At 38.5% G+C, this 22,279-nt stretch overlaps 1 protein-coding gene and 1 long non-coding RNA gene across 2 annotated transcripts; both read left to right on the top strand.

Moving 5' to 3' along the window:
• Positions 1-12,322: 12,322 nt before the first annotated feature.
• On the top strand, positions 12,323-16,562 carry LOC107822276 (putative pre-mRNA-splicing factor ATP-dependent RNA helicase DEAH5). The gene is made up of 2 exons (XM_075227962.1): positions 12,323-15,786; positions 15,967-16,562. The coding sequence occupies exons 1-2, from the start codon at positions 12,527-12,529 to the stop codon at positions 16,358-16,360; spliced, it is 3,654 nt and encodes a 1,217-aa protein (XP_075084063.1). The 5' UTR covers positions 12,323-12,526; the 3' UTR covers positions 16,361-16,562.
• A 465-nt stretch (positions 16,563-17,027) lies between these two features.
• LOC107829425 (uncharacterized) lies at positions 17,028-20,872 on the top strand. The gene is made up of 2 exons (XR_001657926.2): positions 17,028-18,283; positions 20,649-20,872. It is a non-coding gene; the product is annotated as an uncharacterized LOC107829425 (long non-coding RNA).
• The last annotated feature ends 1,407 nt before the right edge of the window (positions 20,873-22,279 follow it).

Raw genomic sequence — 22,279 nt, 5'->3', positions numbered from 1 at the left:
ATCCTCAGTGAACATTTTTCCAATTCGCATTGTGAAAGAACTTGGTATTCCCATGAACGAACTCTCAGAAAGTTGTATGATGATCCAAGGATTCAACCAAGGGGGCAAAGAGCCATAGGCGCGATCAGACTGGAAATCACCATTGAAGATATGCAATCAAGTGCATGGCTGCATGTGATCAATGCAAAGACTTCATACAACGTCTTGATCGGAAGGCCTTGGATACATGAGAATAAAGTGGTTCCATCTACCTACCATCAATATTTGAAGTACTACGAGGGTGAAGTCGAGAAGAAGATAGTTGCAGATGATGAGCCATTCACCGAGGCTGAGTCACACTTCGCCGATGCAAAGTTTTACTTGAAGAACCGCATTGTGAAGGAGATAAAAGCTGATGATGGCATGAAAAGCAAGAATGACGAGCCCACAACTAAAAGAGATGAGGTGATTGCTGATAGAGCCAAAGCTGTTACTGAGAAGGTACAACCCAACACGAATAAATCTCATACAGGGGATATTGCGTCTTATGGCAAGAAAGTAAGTCATGCACTCCAATATGTCCCTAAAAGAAAGAAAGATGAAGGCGAATTATCTAATCTCCAAACTAATATGCTAAAGGAGTTAACTCTTCCGGTAAAACAAATTGAGGCAGTAAAGTTGTCCTCAAAGCCACTTACAGGGTTTGTAGCCCAAAATCGTTTGCAGAATGTGGCACTCTCTACAAAGCGAACAGATGAAGGTTTTGATCCTAATACTTACGGGCTATTTGCAAAAGCTGGATACAATCCCAATGAGCCGTCAAAGTTAGGGAAACTCCCATCAGAAGATGCAACGAGGCAACCACGTGAAGGTTTGGGATACAAGCAACTGTCACCAGTGTGCATCTCCATAAGAAGGGTGAGCAACAATTATATCACTGTAGAAGATGAATCTGCCGCTTCTAACAGGCCTTCTCTCTTTGATCGACTTGGAAAATCAACTGTGAGAATTTTTGTATTTGAGAGATTTGGTCCATTAAAGAAGGGGAATAAGTTCCAGAGAAATTACCGAAATACAAAAATAGTCGATTTACCCAAAATTCAGAAGATCTCTAAAGATTTCCAAAGTTTGGTTCCTTCTAGAATGAAGCGACAAACAAAAGTCATGTGATGAGGTATTGAAGGTGAAGCCATACACTGTGGTCTACACTAAAGAACGTGATGAAGACGAAAAAAGTGTGGGTTCTTCGTATCATGTTACCGCACAAGGCGAGCATGGTGTTTTATCTCTAATGGAGGATGGCGAGAAATTGGACGATGTTTCACCGTGTTATCACATATCCTTCAACGATGGGGACCCTCAAGAAGATGAAGATGCGAAAGATGCTCCACTTGAACTTGAAGAAGGAGTGAAGACTACAGTTGATGCTTTAAAAGAAGTTAACCTTGGCACTGATGAAGAACCAAGACCCACCTACCTAAGTGCTTTAATAGAAGTTGATGAAGAAAGCACTTATATTGAGTTACTCAAGGAGTTTAGGGATGACTTTGCTTGGAGTTACAAAGAAATGCCTGGCTTGGACCCTAAAGTAGCAGTCCATCACCTTGCGGTCAAGAATGGCACTCGTCCTATTAAGCAAGCTCAAAGGCGCTTTAGGCCAGACTTGGTTCCCCTGATTGAAACCGAAGTTAACAAACGTATTAAAGCTGGATTTATTCGGCAAGTTAAATACCCAAAGTGGGTTTCAAGTATTGTCCCTGTAAGGAAGAAGAATGGCCAGATTCGAGTGTGCGTCGACTTCAGGGATCTCAATAATGCGTGTCCCAAAGATGAATTCCGGTATCCTATTCCATAGCTGATGATCGATGCTACTACTTGGTATGAGGAAATGTCATTTATGGATGGTTCGTCAGGCTATAACCAAATTCTCATTGCACCAAAAGATGAAGAGCTTACTGCATTCTGCACCCCCAAGGGTATTTATTGCTACAGGGTAATGCCTTTTGGCTTGAAGAACGCTGGTACTACTTATCAAAGGGCTATGCAGAATATTTTTGACGACCTTCTCCACAAAAATGTCAAATGCTATATGGACGACTTGGTAGTAAAATCAAGAAAGAGGGGCGACCACTTGAAAGACTTGAGAATGGTGTTTGAGTTGCTCCAGAGGTACCAACTTAGGATGAATCCATTGAAATGCGCCTTTGGAGTTACTTCCGGAAAGTTCCTTGGTTTTATTGTCCGACATTGAGGGATAGAAATTGATCAAGCCAAAGTAGATGCAATCTTGAAAATGCCTAAACCTCGGGATATTCATGAATTGAAAAGTCTGCAAGGAAAGTTAGCGTAGCTTAGGAGATTCATCTCAAACCTAGCTGGGAGATGCCAACTATTTAGTCGCCTTATGAAGAAAGGTGTCCCTTTCAAATGGGATCAAGTGTGTAGCAATGCCTTTGAGAGCATTAAATCCTACTTGATGAAGCCTCCGATTTTAGCAACCCCTATACTTGAAAAGTCGTTGATACTATATATTTCAGCACAAGAAAGGTCTGTTGGAGCATTGTTTGCCCAAGAAAATAGTGACGGGAAAGAAAACTCTCTTTACTACTTGAGCATGATGATGGCAACAAACGAGCTGAATTATTCGCCAATTGAAAAGTTGTGTTTGGCGCTAGTCTTCTCAATTCAAAAGTTGAAGCACTACTTTCAAGCTCATGTCGTTCGTTTGGTTTCTAGAGCAAATTCCATCAAGTTCGTGATGTCAAAACCTGTGCTTAGTGATCGACTAGCAAGGTGGTACCTCCAGTTTCAACAATTTGAAATCGTGTACATCCCTCAAAAGCTATAAAAGGACAAGTGTTAGCAGACTTCTTGGCAGATCACCCTATACCTGATGGTTGGGAGCTAACTGACGAACTGCCTGATGAGGACGCAATGGTTATTGAAGTTCAGCCTCCATAGAAGATGTACTTTGATGGTGCTGCACATCGTGGAGGAGCTGGTGCTGGTGTAGTATTTGTCACTTCTCAAGGTAAAGTTCTGCCCTACTATTTTATGTTGACGAAACTCTGCTCTAACAACGTTGCTGAGTATCAAACACTAATACTTGGGCTTGAAATGGCTATCAAAATGAAGCGGTTACAATTGCAAATCTTTGGTGACTCTCAGTTAGTGGTCAATCAGCTTCTAGGTAGTTACGAGGTCAAGAAGCCTGAACTACGCCCATATCATGATTACGCTAAAAAATAAATGGGGCAGCTCGGTGATGTGACTATTCAGCATGTGCCAAGGAAAGAAAATAAGAAGGCTGATGCTTTAGCTGCCCTAGATTCGTTGTTAACCCTGCCCGATCAAGCGTAAGTTACTGTCTGCCAAAAATGGGTAGTACCGCCAACAAATGAGGCTAAAGGTGAAGAAAATGAACTCAAGCATCTTGTCGTTGTTTCTGAAGTTGAGAAAGAAGAATGGCGACAACCCATTATCGACTACTTATGTTATGGGACACTTCTAGAAAATCCGAGGAGAAGGACTGAAATCCGTCGCCGTGCACCTCGCTTCCTTTACTACAAATATACTCTATACAGAAGGTCATTCGAGGGAGTACTCTTGCGATGCTTAGGGGAAGAATAAGTACTCCAAGCTTTGCAAGAGGCACATTCTGGGGTATGTGGGTCATAGCAGTCTGGACCAAGCTCCACTTCCATATAAAAAGGATGGGATATTATTGGCCAACGATGATAAAAGATTGCTTGGACTACGCTCGAAGATGCAAGGCTTGTCATTTCCATGCGAATATTATTCATCAACCTCCTGAAGTGTTGCACCCGACTGTGGCATCCTGGCCGTTTGACGCTTGGGGATTGGATGTTGTTGGACCACTGCCAAAGTGCTCTGGTGGGTACCTATACATCTTGGCTGCAACTGACTACTTCTCAAAATGGGCTAAAGTTGTTGCTCTTAAGGAGGTAAAGAAGGAAAATGTTGCAAGTTTCATCCAAGTAAACATAATCTATCGCTTTGGCATTCCTCGTTACATAAAAATGGATAATGGAAAGCCATTCGATAATAGGTTGATGAACAAGATTTATGATCTCTTTGGCTTCAAGAAACGTAACTCTTCGATGTACAATGCTTCTACCAATGGTATAGCTGAGGCATTCAACAAAACTCTATGCAACTTGTTAAAGAAAGTCATTTCCAAATCCAAACGGGATTGGCATGATCGTATGGAGGAAGCTCTGTGGGCATATAGGACAACTCACTGCACGAGCATCAAATACCTTCATTATGATTAGATATTCAAGAAGGCATCACCGATGAAGAAAATACTCGACTTCGATTAGCAGAGTTAGAGGCTCTTGATGAGAAAAGGTTGGAAGCTCAACAGATTCTTGAATGTTATCAAGCTCGATTGTCTCGCGCCTTCAATAAAAGAGTTCGCCCAAGATCCTTTCAAGTAGGAGATCAAGTCCTTTCCATACGAAGACCTATAATTACTTCCCATAAACCTATAGGAAAGTTCACTTCAAAATGGGATGGGCCATATGTCGTACAAGAAGCTTAATCAAGTGGGGCTTACAAGGTAGTTGATGTAGATGGCATGAGAATCGGCCCTATCAATGGCAAGTTTTTGAAGAAGTATTATCCTTGAAGTTGCTATGCTCCTTGACGAGTGAGCCTAAACTACTTGTTCCTATACTCTTGGCCCGCATGAGTTTAAACTATGTACGGCCCACCACAAAAAAAGGTTCGCTAGGTTGAAAATCTCGAAAGAGGCGGCCTAGGAAAAAGTTAGGACATAAAAAAAAAAAGAAGAGTTTGCTAGGTTGAAAACCTCGAAAGAGGTGGCCTAGGCAAAAGTTAGGACATAAAAAAAATAAGAAAAAAAAATTATTACGCATTCTGAACTACAGTATGACTTGATCCTCTTTACTGAGGTACGTAGGCAGCTTAGAGTTTCATTCTGAGTTCAGTTACATAAGTTCAAAAGATACATAACCCCCCAATCGTTGTCCGAATGAAGTACGATGGAATGTAATTCATTCAATCAACATTTGAAAATCGAGCTGATATACCATTCTTCTGTTAAACTTTGGATCCCATTTGATTTAAAGGGGAAAAGCCACTATGGTAAATTGGTGTCTGCAATGAAATGACAAATATCTTCTAGGGGGCTGCCAAGCATTTGCATTGAAGTCTGAGAATTCGTTATGCCTTCATGTTATCCAAACCTTCAAGTTTTGTTTTTGGCAAGCCTTTACAATGTTTCAAATTCAGTGAGACTTGAACCCAAGACATTTGGTGAGAATGAATCTCTTGAATTTAAACTTTTGGCAATTAAAAAGTTCTTGCGATCTCGAGGCTTCCCACACCAAGACACAAAAATTTGGTGAAGTCGTACTAATTTGGAACTGTCGGCATATTAAAAACCAAAGTCAATTTCGAACTATCATCTGAATCTATCCTTAAGGTATTAAATTTTATATTTTGGATATGTTTTAGATTTTGAAGTTTAGTTTTCAATAGATTAAATGATTCGTGATTTCAACATTCCTACATCAAGATACAAAACTTTTGATGAAGTCGCACAAATCTGAAATCGTCGCCGTGTCAGAATTTAGTATTGATTTCAAACTATTATCCGAAACTATCCTTAAGGAATTAAGTTTTGCATTTTGGATATGTTATATATCTGTAAGTTAAGTTTCCAAAATATCAAACGGTTTGTGTTTCTGACGTGCCTACACCAAGATATGATTTGTTTTGTGAGACTGCGCAAATTTGAAATTTTCTACGTGGTAGAATCTAAAGTTGGTTTCAAAATATTATCTGGGTCGATTCTAAAGGTGTTTGATTCTAATTTTTGAACATATTTTAGATATTGAAGTCTAATTTTTGAGAAATTAAACGGTTCGTTATTTGGACTCTCCCAGTACAAGATATGAATCTTTCGTTACAAGCGCGTAAAGCTGAAAATTATGCGACTAAGATAAATGTCGGGCAATGTAAAGCAAAAGAGAAGCAATCTTATTTAAGATGAAATAAATAGCTACTAGGTCAATCTAACATAAAGATAAAAGGGGAGATAATGCTAATAGCCTAATCTAAACAAAACTTGTAGTTGATCAGTTCTTGACAGCTAGTCTCCAGGTTCTTCTTCTTCTCCTCCAAATTGGCCGAATCTTCATCAGTCAGCAAATTTATATTGTCATATGAAGAGACCTCAGTCTCGACAGCTGAAACTTTTGTTTGAATCTCTTCAACCTCCTTTTGAGTCACTTCTATAACACCTTGGAGGTTCTCCCTCTCTTGTTGTAATGTCTGCAATTTCTTCACAACTCTCTTCAATTTCTTTTCACTAGAGGAAACTTTCTTGACTTTCTCACTTGCTTCAAGTTTGAACGATTCAAGACGCTCCTTAGCTTTGGAAATCAGCTCCAACTTCTCACCTTGACTCGTCTTATCAGCCAAATTGGATCGCTCTTGGTCATATAAAGCAGCAAGCTTGAAAAGAGAATCCAGTAAACACTCTAATGGAGAAAGATCTATAATATTCGCCTTTTTCGTATCCTCGAAAATCTCAGTGACTTGCTCCCTATAAGATGAGAGAAGTTCTGCATGAGTTTTGGAGATTCTATTGCAAATATCCTCCCAAAGTCCCAAGATGAATTCCTTTTTGCGATTAAAGACAATGCTTTTTCCTTCAAAAATAGATACTGATGTATTTGTCATTGGTGGAACGCGAGTTATCTCATTTAGAGTTTGTCTTTTTAGGACTTTGTCATGAGGAAAAGATGATGCCTTTGAAGACGACTTCACTTTAAATGTTAGCCCTCTAATAGATTCATTACTCACTTACGACTTATTATGTGGGGATACCACCGGATGCCCAATGACATTTAACTCCATAAGGAAAAGGCAAAGAAAGTGAATACTTTTTTAGTGAAGCTATTCGTTCGATTAAAAATAAAAATAAAAATAAAGGTCAAGGTGATTGTATTTTTACCTCTTTGTTACAATCCGTATGCGTTCTTGAGGGACTATTGACACTTGGAACCTCTACGATCTCTACTAGCATAGGCCGTTTCCTTTTCTAATTTTGATCTTCATTGGTACTCTGGCTTGAATCTTGAGGAACTTGCTTGCTAAATTGAAGAACTGGAGGGTGTTTCTATATATCTGTTGAAGTGCACACCACCTCCTTTAAATCTGCCTTTGAGGATTTAAGCTTCCTTTTCTTATGTTGTGTAACTACTTTTGGGATTAGAGTAGGTGGTTCTTTGACTTTTGAGAGCGTCTTTCCAACACCTTGATCTTCACCTCCTAAAGGAGTAGTAATTTTAGCCCAACATTGTCTACCAAAGCTTGTAAATTATTCTCGAGAAACTTCTCATGCGCTTTCTCCCACCAAGACAAATAATTGGTGGAGAAAGGCTTCTCCACAGGATCTCCCATTGGGGGAAAAGCCGCACGTGACATAGACCGATAAAGTGTGCAAATCCTCCGAAATTCGAGTCCTTCATCTAGAGAGGCGCTACGGATATCATTTTTCCAAAAACCTGGGGATGTTCTGGTAAAACCCAAATTGACGACCAAACCGATGTGGGCTATATGGCTCGATGATGAATGAGTTACCATACCTCAAAGGGAGGTAATTAAAACATAAGCTCGTGAAGTAATTTGACTCCAACTCTTGAGGGGCATCGTTATCCACATAATAATAAGGACGAGAATTGGTTAACATTGTTGGTGTCCAAACTATATCCTCCCCATTGTGGATGCATTTTCTTGCATCATTCTCGTCAAAGTACCTCGCAGCTCCCTCTCCTGAGTATGCCACCATCAAAGGGATGGACGAACCCTTAGCAAGTGGATAGTGGGTTTTGAAGTAATGTGCAAGCCAGCCATAAACATAATGGATGGGAAAACAAACTTTGACTTGATCAAGTTGGGAAGAACACGAAATCTTATTCAAACCATGATAAATACTCGCCAAAACTGGGATCGCAAGGCTAATCTTTCGCCCGCTTGCCATCATGCTTGCCATCTTAAAAGTCTCGAGATGAATTGAGTTTTCTGCCTTGGGAAACACAAAGGCACATAGCTAAATTGATAAGAATGCTGCTATATATGTTTCATCTTTCTTGTCAAACCTCACCCTAAGCTTGGAGAATATAACTTCTTGATCACTCGACCACCTAGTTGTATCGGGAATAACTCCGTTAGGATTATGTGTCGACTTTAGGCCCGCAGACTTCTTTTCCTTTCGCAGTGGGGCAGGTTTATAAATTAAAGTTTTTTTATACCAAAAATTTGTCCACTTGATCAAGGAGACCTTTTGGTTAACACCCGTACCTTCCTTCAAGTGATGGAAGGCATCAAATAAATACTCGCAAGATCGAGGAATAAATCTAATCTGTTTTTCGTCCAATCCGATGAGTTATCTTGTCTCAGGTACCACTTCTTCGTATGGAGAACCCACAATGGGAAGACCTCCAAGGATATGCAAGTCCCAAAGATAGATAGATAGTTTCCCGACTAATGCAAGAAGCGTATTCGTCTTGGGGCACCAAGCCTCACAAAATGCTTGAAATATACTCGAGTTCCGATCATAAGTGAAAAGTGAGGCATAGATAGCATCGTAAATCTTTGCTGTACTTAGGGTTTGTTGGCTTCTACCAAATACATCTTTAGCCCATTCCCAATATCCTGGAATATGACGATACTCGCCCTCGATTGTTGTTGTGTTTCCACAGCGTACTTCACCTTGAATTATGCGACGTCCTAAGTTTGGAAGGGTGCTAGAAATATTTACGTGGCGATGGATTGGCTCCCGGAGAGACCACATCTTGGACAATGGATTAGAAGTTGATTTGTGCTCCAAGGTCCAGTTTTCTACATGAAGGGAGTTCCTCAAAGAAGGCCATGAGGCTGCATACCGGTTAGCTTGTGAGGTGTGAACCAAAAGCTTGGTTTGTTCTATGCCATCTTCAGTCTCGATTATGAGATATCTAAGTTTGGAGGAAGGTGAGGTATAGTCTCTGAAATTTGTCATCTCTTCGGGCTGAAAAAAAAAAGGTCATCAAAATTCAAATCAATAATATTAGAATGGGCACAAAGGTCTAAATGGATGAAATGGCCTCCGATAGTCGCCACATTGAGAGTAATCTCTTCGATAGTCGGGTCATTTTGAGAGTAATCTCTCCGGTAGTCGAGCCACATTGAGAGTAATCTCTCCGATAGTCGGGTCATCTTGAGAGTAATCTCTCTGGTAGTCGGGCCACATTGAGAGTAATCTCTCCGGTAGTCGGGCCATATTGAGAGTAACTTCTCCAATAGTTGAGTCATTTTGAGAATAATCTCTCCGATAATCGAGCCACATTGAGAGTAATCTCTCCGATAGTCGGGTCATTTTGAGAATAATCTCTCCGGTAGTCGACTATATTGAGAGTAATCTCTCCGATATTCAGGTGAGGATGAGTACCCATCCCCTCATGCCCTATGATTGTCTTATTCATGTATAGATCATCATGTTAAACAAAAACAAATCCTTCTTGTTTGACCTACAAAAAAAAAGGGGGGGGGGGGGACGCAACAAAAAAAAAACCTTTACCTGTCAGAGACGAATTCGAGCAGGTTTGCAAGTTACAAATTGATGCTTATTAACGTGTAAGCATGGGTTTATATAGATGATAAAAAGACGTTGTTGGAAATCTTCTTTCGATAGAGACCATTTCACAAGAGCTTCAAGAAGAGTGAATTGAATTAACCGCGGGTGGCTGAACTGCAGGAATTTCTATTGTTGAGCCGGGTGAGCTAGGCTGCACTCGCCTTTTTGAATTGGCTATGCCGAAAGCGAGATTGTCTAGTTCTACCGGATGGGCATAGGACCTTTTAACAACTGCTATGCATTTTCAAGAAAATGATGCGAGAATCCGCGGTGAAGAAATAAAGAGATCCTTCTATATCGAAATTTCGATGCGGGATGTAAGGCGGTAGTAGCAATTTGTTTCTAATGTGGAAAGGATATCAAGCATGCTTGGTTGTCTCCTAAAATGATTGAGTAACGTCGGTGATAGTGTGCTAATTAGAGATGTAGAGGAAAAGAGCATGAAATGCTAATTGAAAAGGAATCCCACATGAAAAAAAGGATGCAGACCCATTGACTTCACGGTGAATAAAGGTGCAATTACTTGAAGATGGTTCAAAATTCAAGGTGCTACTTCAAAGGCAGTACACTTAATAAAGTAATTGGTCCGGTAGTTCTTTGAGAAATTTCTAGCTACAATTTGATGAAGGCGTACGTAAATAAATTCTTGAAATACCGATTACTTTTGTAAATACTTCAAGCCTAGTCTTTAAAGTTTACATCTTGACAAGTCTGGAAGTAAGGAGCATTTGTAGACATATAAATTTTATTGGAATTAAATCCGTAAGATAATTTGGACTATATTTTATATTCAAGATATATTAGTTCAAATAAACTTATTGGATTAATATAATTGAATTAATTATATAAGTCTAATATATATGGATTAAATAAATAGTTCTTAATCCATTGGGCTAAAGTGATGATCCCACTTCATCAAGCCCAAGATATCATTCTTCCTAGAGGCCCAGTTTGGTGCCACATGTCATATGACGTGGCACGCCAAGTCAAGCGGAATAGCCAATAGGATCATGCCACATGTCAAAATGACAAGGCATGCCAAGTCACATTAGAAGGCCAATGAAACCGTGCCACGTGTGCAAGTAACATGTTCTAACCAATCAAATGCGGCCATGTCACACTTCAATTTTATTGGTCGGAAAAAATTTGTTCTTATCATAACTCTTCCCTTCTACAACTATAAATAGGGATCTTCATAATCCATAAAAGACACCAGAAGTTATAATAAGAAGCAAGAGAGAGCTCGTGGATCAAATGCCGCAAATTTCTCTACAAGTTTCAAGCTTCAAGCAATCAAGTTCAAGTTCAAGAAATCAAGTTCAAGCTCAAGAACAAAGAACAAATCAAGGTCAAGTTCAAGCAATCAAGCTCAAGCTCAAGAACAAGATCATCGTTCGTGGCAACAACTACATATTCAAGATCAAGCTCAAAGGCCATTGAATTTATTTATTATTGAAGAGAAGAATAAGGGGATTCATAGAGATTGTACACTCAAATTATTTGAAATAAAATACTACGATTGTTGCAATATTTTTCTGTCTTGATTTTATTTTCTCGACGCAATTTATTGTCTATAACTTTGTTTCGGGAACAATCGTCCACAATTTTAATCCATCTTAGAGATGTCTGCCGCCTTCATTATTTTATAAAGATTTTCTTTTATATCTTTTACTTTTGTGTAAAAGTTAAGTGATGATTCATAATTAAGCTACAATTTGTGTTGGTTGAAACTATAATGTAAAATTTGAATAACTTTGAAATTAGTTATGTATTTGTTGATATTCACAGTCATGCGAAACCAAATAAAAATTCCTATAGGGGTTAGAGAAGAACATTTATATAAAGGAAAAAAAAAACCTTTCGCAAGTTGGCCGCATCGAAAACAAATTAAAAGTATATTATTTATTTATATTAAATTAATATTAAAGTTTTAAATATTAGGACTTCTTACCTAGTTTAATAAGGAATGAATTAATAATTAAAATTTTAGTTGATTTTAAGGTCCTAAATTATATGAAAGAAACTTAAATTATAATTTTATCCAATGTAAAATTTATTTTTAAAGGGTATAAAGTAAGGGGCTTCATGCTTTTAATATAGTATAGATAGATAGATGTATATGCCATTTAGATGTGTGTATATAATAGTAATATATTATGTGTATATAATATTTACAAAACTATAATATATTTTGAAATATATGTAATGTTTATACAACAAATATATGGCAAATTGTATTATAATATTATAATATACTCCAAAAGTTAATGTTTATACTATAAAGATACAGAAGCTACTATTTTTTATTTATAAATAATTATATTTGAAGCTTGGATATGTATATGTATAACAAAAAACATTGTCAAATTTGAAGATAATACTTCAATTATCCTCTCCTCATTCATTATTGCTTATTTTGGGATTTATTAATTAGTATCCCTATTTTAACGGGATTGGGTGGGTTCTGCTATAGAATGTAACTTTCTCTTGTCACCGTACAATAATTTAAGTTTTTTGCTAAAACTTTGTAATGTTCCGATTTAAGGTTGCTAGTAATAAAAAATTGGGTTCCTTTTAAACTTGAAGTAGAAGGTCTACCCGCTACATTTTAGCCCAAATTTGTACAGTAGCTTTGGGCCCAATAACTTGAATAACCTTGCAATAAGTCCCCGAACTCGCAACTGTTGCCCAAACCGGAACTACGCCGGTTTCCTCTCCTTAACCAGCTCAGATTGATAATTTCCATCAAATACATATTTTAGTGCCAATTCCCCTTCTTCAAAATCCCACGATCAATCTCAAACGGTAAGCCTCTAAAATCCTAATTTCATTCTTGTGCAATTTGTGTGTATATTTCGTGCCTTTGGATTTGTTAAAATGGGAGCTGAAGTTGAAGAAGATGGGTTAAAGAAATTAGAGTATCTTTCACTAGTTTCAAAGGTTTGTTCAGAGCTGGAGACCCATTTAGGGTTCGGTGATAAAGTATTAGCTGAGTTTATTACGGAGCTTGGTCGAAAGTGCGACACAGTGGACGAATTTGATGGGAAATTGAAAGAAAATGGTGCTGAAATGCCCGATTATTTTGTCCGCACTTTATTGACGATTATTCATGCAATTTTGCCTCCTAAGGTGAAGTCCAAGTCAGAGAATGAGTTGAGTAAGGATGACTCTGAATTTTCGGCATTGAAAATTAGGGATGATAGAGATAGAGTGAAGGAATTAGAGAAGGAGATTGAGTTGGAGGCAAAGAGTAAGAGGGGGAAGGATGAGGAAGAAGATTTTGATAAGAATAGGCGTGACAGGAGGCGAGAGAGGGATCGAGATGATAGAAGAGAACGGGGCAAGGATAGGGATAGGGATAGGGATAGGGATAGGGATAGGGATAGGGATAGGGGTAGGGATAGAGAGATGGATAGAGACTGGGATAATCATGGTGATGATAGAGGTGAATATAAGGGCCGGGAAAGGCATAGGGATAGGGAGCGGGACAAGAATAAATATGAGAAGAATAGGAGAGATGGGTATGGGGAAGGCGAGGAGGATGATATGAGGTCTGGGAGGCATCAGGACAGGAATAAGTATGAGAAGAACAGAAGAGATGGGTATGAGGAGGATGGGAATGATGAAAGAAGGAAGGGGAGGTATCCGTCGGATGAACTTGAGTTGTATGGAGTGTATAAGGGGAGGGTGTCGAGGGTGATGGATTCTGGTTGTTTTGTTCAGCTGAATGATTTTAGGGGGAAAGAGGGGTTGGTGCATGTTTCCCAGCTTGCTACTAGAAGGGTTTCAAATGCAAAAGATTTAGTAAAGCGTGACCAGGAGGTTTATGTGAAGGTGATCTCTATTAGTGGGCAGAAGCTGAGTCTGTCGATGAGAGATGTTGATCAGAATACTGGAAGGGATTTGTTGCCATTGAAGAAGAGCTCGGATGATGATGGATTGAGGGCGAATCCTTCGGGGATGAACAGTGAGGGTTCCAAGACAAGGATTGGTCTTTCAGGTATCAGGATTAAAGAGGAGGAAGATGTTGTTCCATCACGTCGACCATTGAAGAGAATGAGTTCTCCCGAAATATGGGAAGCAAAACAACTCATAGCTGCAGGTGTTATGAGTGTAAAGGAATTTCCTATGTTTGATGAAGAAGGGGATGGGGTGCTATATCAGGAAGAGGGTGCGGAAGAAGAGCTTGAGATTGAGTTGAATGAAGATGAACCCCCTTTCCTGCAAGGTCAGAGTCGGTATTCAGTGGATATGTCCCCTGTTAAAATTTTTAAAAATCCTGAAGGATCCTTGAGTCGTGCTGCTGCACTTCAATCAGCTTTGATTAAAGAGAGAAGAGAAGTGAGGGAACAGCAACAAAGAACAATGCTTGATTCCATCCCGAAGGATCTTAACAGACCATGGGAAGACCCAATGCCGGAGACTGGTGAGAGACATCTGGCACAGGAGTTGAGGGGTGTTGGTTTATCTGCCTATGATATGCCAGAATGGAAAAAGGATGCTTATGGTAAAGCCTTGACCTTTGGGCAGAGGTCTAAACTATCTCTCCAGGAGCAGAGGAAGAGCCTTCCAATTTACAAGTTGAAGAATGAACTGGTACAGGCTGTCCATGATAATCAGGTCCTTGTCGTCATTGGTGAGACAGGTTCTGGCAAGACAACACAGGTGACACAGTATTTAGCTGAGGCAGGGTATACAACAAAGGGCAAAATTGGATGTACTCAACCTCGTCGAGTGGCTGCTATGTCAGTGGCTAAGAGAGTTGCTGAGGAATTTGGTTGTCGTTTAGGGGAAGAAGTTGGTTATGCTATCCGTTTCGAAGATTGTACTGGACCAGAAACTGTTATAAAGTATATGACTGATGGTATGCTTCTGAGGGAGATTTTGATTGATGAAAATTTGTCCCAGTATTCAGTCGTAATGCTCGATGAAGCGCACGAGAGAACCATTCACACTGATGTTCTCTTCGGACTGCTTAAGCAACTTGTGAAGAGGAGACCTGACCTCCGTCTGATAGTCACATCTGCAACCTTGGATGCAGAGAAATTTTCTGGATATTTCTTCAACTGTAACATCTTTACAATCCCAGGAAGAACTTTTCCAGTAGAGGTGCTTTACACTAAACAACCAGAAAGCGATTACCTTGATGCAGCTTTAATCACTGTACTACAGATCCACTTGACAGAACCTGAAGGTGACGTCCTCCTTTTCCTGACTGGTCAAGAGGAGATTGATTATGCTTGCCAGTGTCTGTACGAGAGGATGAAAGGGCTAGGTAAAAATGTTCCTGAACTGATTATTTTACCTGTCTATAGTGCTCTGCCTAGTGAAATGCAATCTAGAATTTTTGATCCCGCCCCTCCTGGGAAGAGAAAAGTAGTTGTTGCTACAAATATTGCTGAAGCTTCGTTGACTATCGATGGTATATATTATGTTATTGATCCTGGATTTGCAAAGCAAAATGTTTACAATCCAAAACAGGGGCTTGATTCTTTGGTAATAACTCCAATTTCGCAAGCATCAGCAAAGCAACGAGCTGGGCGTGCTGGAAGAACAGGACCTGGTAAATGCTACCGCCTATACACGGAGAGTGCGTTCCACAATGAAATGTCTCCTACTAGCATCCCTGAAATCCAGAGGATAAATCTTGGGAACACTGTACTTATGATGAAAGCCATGGGAATTAATGATCTTTTGTCGTTTGATTTCATGGACCCTCCTTCCCCTCAGGCTCTGGTATCAGCCATGGAACAGTTGTATACTCTTGGAGCACTGGATGAAGAGGGGCTCCTAACAAAATTGGGAAGGAAAATGGCAGAATTTCCATTGGATCCTCCTTTGTCCAAGATGCTCCTCGCCAGTGTGGACCTTGGTTGTAGCGATGAGATCTTGACCATCATTGCAATGATTCAAACTGGCAATATCTTCTACAGACCGAGAGAAAAACAAGCTCAGGCTGATCAGAAAAGGGCCAAGTTTTTTCAGCCTGAGGGTGATCATCTGACCTTGCTTGCTGTTTACGAGGCTTGGAAAGCCAAAAACTTTTCTGGGCCATGGTGTTTTGAAAATTTTGTTCAATCTCGATCTCTTAGAAGGGCACAAGATGTCAGGAAACAACTCCTCTCCATTATGGACAAGTACGTATTTAATTCCTTCTCTTTGTTCTTTCATTTCTTGCTTCATCATCTCTTACAATTTTGTTCAGCTTTTACTGCCTGATTGGCTTGGACTTAGTCAATTGATTTCTATCCATAATTTTATTGAGAAGAAACTTAATAGATTTGTTACCTAATGGTGAATCTTCCATGCCTTGGCAGGTATAAATTGGATGTTATGAGTGCCGGAAAAAACTTTACAAAGATCCGTAAGGCGATTACAGCAGGTTTCTTTTTTCATTCTGCCAGAAAGGATCCTCAAGAGGGTTATAGAACCCTTGTTGAAAACCAGCCCGTTTACATCCATCCTAGCAGTGCACTTTTTCAAAGACAACCGGACTGGGTTATTTACCATGAGTTGGTGATGACAACTAAGGAGTACATGCGCGAAGTCACTGTTGTAGATCCGAAATGGCTTGTGGAATTGGCGCCGAGATTCTTCAAAGTGTCTGACCCAACTAAATTGAGCAAGCGCAAGAGACAAGAACGCATTGAACCCCTTTACGATAGATACCACGAGCCTAACTCGTGGCGGTTGAGTAAAAGGAGAGCTTGATCTTTTTGCTTTTTCTACTATTCGTGGGTTAATGCTGTGATCTTAACCACTTGTTTTGTTCGGTGTAAAAGAATATTGCTCTATTTTGAAGTATAATTTTGGTCTTAGCAACTGTGGGAATTACTTCTTTGGTTCAAAGTTGTTTTGTAGCTAACTTTATGTTGTTTCCTGTTGGAATCTGAAGAAGCTACGGATTGTCAAAGTTTGTTCCTGTTCATAAGAAGGACAGTATTCGTTGAATCTTCTCCTGGAGAAACTTGTTAATATTCTGATACAGATTTTGGTTCAGTGACAAAGTTTTGGTTGGAAGCTCCAAGGACCTATTAACTTCTTGGTACTTGTGGTTGCTTAATGCGAGTGATATTTCTACTATATAAGCGGCAATGATGGATGAACAAGATGGTACGAACAGGGGCAATTTAGGGAGCTTATTGTTTCTTCATTGAATAATATAGCATGTTTTGTCATTTAATAACATAGCAGGTAAGGAAATCTCTTATTTGGAATTTGGAATACCCTGGACTCTCTGTTTCTATCTCATTCTGGCTTCTTCAGTAATTTATGTGTCAGCTTTTTCTCGAGTCTCTCCACTTCTTCCGGAAGCTTTGGTTTCTTCTATTCCAGCGAGATCTACCTGTGAGTTTTGGTTTAATTTTCTCCGGTTTTAGTTTGTTCACCACTTCTTCCACTAGCTTTGGTTTCTTCTGTTCCAGCGGGATCTACCTGTTGGCGGTGAGTTTTGGTTTTATTTTTTTTTCTTTTTCTCTAGGTATGTTTTGAAATAGATGTCTGGGCTCATGTTCCGGATACCTTATTATTTCTATTTTATTTTGTTGGGTAAATGCTATATGGAGGGCAATATTGTTACTCGGGATACCAAGATACCCATCTATTTAGGAAATAAATAACCTTCAGAGTTCAGAGGAGGGTTCCATAGAAGAGATTGAAACAAAGTGTACTTTCTTTTTGGCAATATAGAAAAAATTCTAAAAATATTTTTGCCGCAAGCATGTTGAATGTCATTCGTTCTCACTTTTTCTTTGATGTTTCTTGAACTTCATATACGTGAGGACTATGATATCATCAAATGTTACTGCATGTGACTGCTTTTTCCATTTTTGCTCATTTATCCTTTGAAATTGTTGTGTTGTATTTTGAAGCTTCTGGAAACCATGCTCTGGATTTTTTGTGCTTCTGTTTTTCGGGTATGAGAATGCATGCTATCTGATGCATCCTACATTATATTGTGCAGCTATCTTTTCTTATTGTTTGCCTTTTGCAATCAATGCGTTTGTATTTATGTTGTTCTTCTTTCCCATATTTTGATTCTTCCGGTTTTCCCCTTGGTCCCTTTTCTTTTTTGCTTCTCTTTAGTTCTTTAGTTCCTTCTCTGCTATTGCCTCAATCTTTTCTCAGTCTTTTCAGTCAATTTCAGATTTAATTGTGATTATAATTTCTGTTATTTTTCTTTTCTATGCTTTGTTTTCAATCTTTTTTTTTCCCTGTCTTTTGTGTAGCTATCTTTTCAAATGGCGTAAAGTAAATATGAGCATGGAGTAATAGGGTTTTATTGCTTTGGTGGTTTTATCAGTCTTCTGTTACTACCTTCGCACGTCACCCTCTTTTTTTTTTTCTTTTTTTTTTTGGGCTGCTCAGTGTTGTCGGACGCCTCTTAAAATCAGAACACAGAAAAATGGAGTCTGTTGCCTTGTTGGTTTTGAAGTGTTTGAATGAATCTTTTGCAAAAACCTTGTATATGAAAATTTGAAGGTAACTGCATACTGAACTTAACTCTCCAAACTAGCAGGTTTAAATCTCAGTGTTTTTCCATCCTGACTGATACCATATTGGATGCAAGGGATCCAATTGTAACATTTTTGAGAGTTTGTCTTCACGGTGCTTTTGATCTAAAGGCATTTTCAGGTAACAAATTGTGTCTTTAAATAACTTTTATCGATGCTAACTCTGCTTATCACACCTCCTTTTTATCTATTGGTTTTTGCTGTTCAATATGAGCTGTCGTTGCCTGCACTATTTGACTCCAATATGGTTATGTTTTCGTTCAATTTGAGTTAAGCTAAGTTGTGTCGCTAGCTTTCTAATTTCTTTTGTGAGAACAGGTTCTTGTTTTAATAAGAGTAAGGAAAATGCCTTTAAGTTGTCAGGCAATTGGAAAACAGTTTTTCTTTGTTTTGGCTTCCATTAGAATGCTTCCATGTTAGTTCAGATAAAAAAAATAGAGTGCTTTCCTGTTTAAGTAGTTTCAGATCCTCGACTATCCCTTTTTAGTTGCACAATGTTGGGAAAGAAGTGCTATTAATTTTTTTGATAAGGTAAAGGGCCAAAACATGCTTGTAAGGCGTATACCAAAAAATATGAAACCTTACAAAAAGACATGGTTTTTTACTGAAGACACCCAATCGTATATACACATTGGAATCTTGTGGGTGCACCAAAAATAAATAAGGGAAAAGAGGCTACTCGTCAAGTGTACAAAATCTTCCTCAACTCCATTAAAAGCTCTCATAAAGCAATAAAATTCGTAATAAAGGGAATACTTTACTTCCATTAGCAGTTCATAGTTATTGGTCCAAGTCCAACAAATTGTATCTGTCATATACAGCTAATAAAGTGAAAGTGTCCTTTTGTTGGCTGCACCACATTTCAAGAAAATATAGTCATTAACTCAGCAGCTTGAGGGGAGGTGACAAAGAGAAAATGTTCAAATTGCAGGAAGCAAAACAACAAGCAGGCCAAACTAGGAGAAAACTTTAGGAGTATCTTGCTTTGTATTTCTAAGTTGAAACTAACCAGAACCAAAAGACAATCTATAAAAGAATGAGTAGCTCATTGTAACTAATCAAATGATCCTCTATATGAGGCGATGGATATTTATTACATATCGTTACCTTGTTTAATCACTTTTAGTCAATGCATATTGTATGGACTCGTCTTTTTTTTTTTTTTACAAACAATATCAGTGCACTCATTAGTAATATGCCCGGTTCGATAAAACAATAACAACAACCCAGTATAATCCCACTAGTGGGGTCTGAGGAGGGTAGTGTGTACGCAGATCTTACCCCTACCCTGGGGTAGAGAGGCTGTTTCCAAGAGACTCTCGGCTCCCTCCCTCCGAGAACTCCCCACCTTGCTCTTGGGGTGACTCGAACTCACAACCTCTTAGTTGGAAGTGGAGGGTGCTTACCACTAGAGCAACCCCCTCTTGTCAATCCGATAAAACTAATATCTAATATCTAATAAATCTGATAATTATTCTTTTAGCTCTAGCAATTCCACTGATGCCACTATATGGGGGGCTATCAATATTGGTTGCATGTCAGGTCCTAAGTCAATACCAAAAATCTTTTTCTCGTATTGGCGGTAGTCTTGGTAAATTCTCGAGGAAATACATGAATGCTTTTTTAAAAACTAAGTGTTTTCTCTCTCGTGTCTCTTAACATTGCTATGAGACCGAAATCATCTTTCTTCGGTAATCGTTGAGCCTTCATAAAAAAAGATAACTTTACCAATCTTTGGAATTTGACCCCCTTTTAGAATAAAACTGGGTTCATACAATATCTCAAACTTAACTATTTTTCATAACAATCGAGGGTAGCTTGGCAGGAAGATAACAAATATGTACCCATCAGTATGTCAAATAAACCACATTAAGTAATATCAAGTCAACTAGGATATCTCTGTTCTCAACTTGAAGACAAGCTTGTTAAACATGTTTAGTTAACTTAGATTTTCCACATAAGCAACAACCTGAAAAGATCATTCAATATCTCACTTTCCATGTTTCAGTTGTTCGACCCGCATAAAATGCTCATTAAAGAATTCCCAGTCTTGTTCTTTTTTTGAAAAAGTTGAATTCCCAGTCTTGTTCTTCTAACATCAAACTTTGGTTACATACCTATCACGTCCACGTTTCAGTCTCTCTAGCAAGCTCAACTACAAAAAAATAGGTCATAGTCTTGATTTCAGATTCTCCAATTTCCAATCAGGTACAATACATATCCTTTTCCAGACCTTTTGAATTGTGGGTCCTTTTTCCAGTTCTCCTTGAAAAAGAACGTATAGAGCAGTTCTTGGATAAAGACTGCAGCTTTAATATTGGGATACAAAGCTTAGAAAACACTTAACCTCTAGATTCAGCTTTTGTAACTGACTTAGCTTTCTTCTGATGCTTTTGTTAATATTTGAATTGCACATTATTGGATTCAAGATTTCTGATTGGAAAGTGGGAAGCAATAACTTATGGTTATCATACTCATAATTGTAGCAATTCTGGAACTGAGAGGATGATCATACAAGGAAAGGGTGACTGTTGATGGTTGAGATCAATAAGGTGATCTTGACTTGTATCAAATTACCAAATGCAAAAACTCGACTGGAGGTTCAAATAAGATCAGGCAATATAACTAAACTCTACTTTGATTTGATTTCCGTAATGAGGTACTATGTGTGATTATCTGAGACACAAATATATCCAAAGATAAAGTTTCCACATCTTGTGTGGTTCTGCAAATGGAGTAGGCTTTGCTTAAAATTGCCGCCGTTCAGCTCTACTTTCCTTTTCAAGCTCCGTTTCCATGATCGACACATCCTTGACCGTATCTCTCATTCTATTGCCTCCTAATCACCTATAAATGGATATACGTTTCAAGATTCATGTTCAATCACTTCTGTTCAAGAAAAAGAATTTCATCTTGGCTTTTTCTTTTCTGCGAACTAATAATTGGTATAAATAATTTTATTGCTTTGGTTCAACTCGATCTTTTGTAGTTATTTATCCTAAGAGATGACTACCATTTCTGAACATGCAAAGGAAAATCTTTGACATGACTACTAAACCAAATGCCATTTACCCTCTAACAATCATGTTATATCAGATCCTTTTGAAGTCCTAATTTTCTTTTACCTTGTAGTAGGGTTGTCTAAGGAGAGGGTACGGTTAAGGGTACGGGGACATTAAGGTTAAGGGTACGGGGAGGGTTCCTTAAGGGTACTTTTCTTAAAGGTATTTAAGGGTAAGGGTTAAGGGTATTTTTTTGGGTACTACCGGTCCTAAGGGTACTGGTACTTTAGGGGTATTTTAAATTAAAAATTAAAAATATATATATTTATATACAAACAAGCTTTAATGGATGAAAAAAATTCAATACTTTTATTTCAATACTTATAAAATAAAAGTACATATTTTTTTTCAATTTACGGAGATTTTCAATAATTTCTATTGGTTCTTCGCTTGAAATTGATAGCACTTGTTCCTGTCTCGGGTAGGTAGTATTTCACTACAAGCATCGTTGTCTTCTTGAATTATTTTTGGAATGCCAAAGTTTCTTCTCTTCAAATATATCAGCAAGTCTTCATCGAAAACATTATTTCTAACAGTTGTTCTAGGAAAACCTGGAAAAGCAGGATTATACGTTTCTTGTATGTAACTCCTAAACTCGGACTTGTTAGGATTTGTTTCAAAACGGGGACCCCCCTCCCTAGCATTATCTTTAGTAGATCTATTACACACTTTTTTTTTTACCAATTTAGGAGCCATTTTTAATAATAAATGATTAAAATTACAACAAATAGCAACACAAGTATAACAAAATAAATGCGAAAATTAATATGAGTTGGAAAGTATGTACCAAACGCCGACGACCCGACGTTAATTGCAATTAGAGATAGAGAGATAGAGAATTAGAGAGATATGAGAGTTTTTGAATGAAAATTGAAAGAATGAAATGGGGTATTTATAGTTTTAAAATAGGGCTAAAGTGTATTTGAACAAACTTGGGGGTTAAAAACATAAATTAGGGGGTAGGGGGATGTTGGGGGGCTAGAGAGGCAAGGGAGGCAAAAATAGCCGTTGGCTAACGGCACAAAAATGGCTAGATTTAAAAAAAAGCCGTTGGG

This window comes from Nicotiana tabacum, chromosome 13 (assembly GCF_000715075.1).
Source record: "Nicotiana tabacum cultivar K326 chromosome 13, ASM71507v2, whole genome shotgun sequence".
NCBI classification, from domain to species: Eukaryota; Viridiplantae; Streptophyta; class Magnoliopsida; order Solanales; family Solanaceae; genus Nicotiana; species Nicotiana tabacum.
The sequence above is the reverse complement of the archived record's forward strand: the minus strand, read 5'-3'. Positions and strand labels throughout refer to the sequence as shown.

Bases quoted from the DNA above. Each gene is read 5' to 3' on its own strand.
- LOC107822276 (XM_075227962.1), top strand. From the start codon at position 12,527: ATGGGAGCTGAAGTTGAAGAAGATGGGTTAAAGAAATTAGAGTATCTT. The intron at 15,787-15,966 runs GTACGTATTTAA...ATGCCTTGGCAG, and splicing joins CTCCTCTCCATTATGGACAA to GTATAAATTGGATGTTATGA.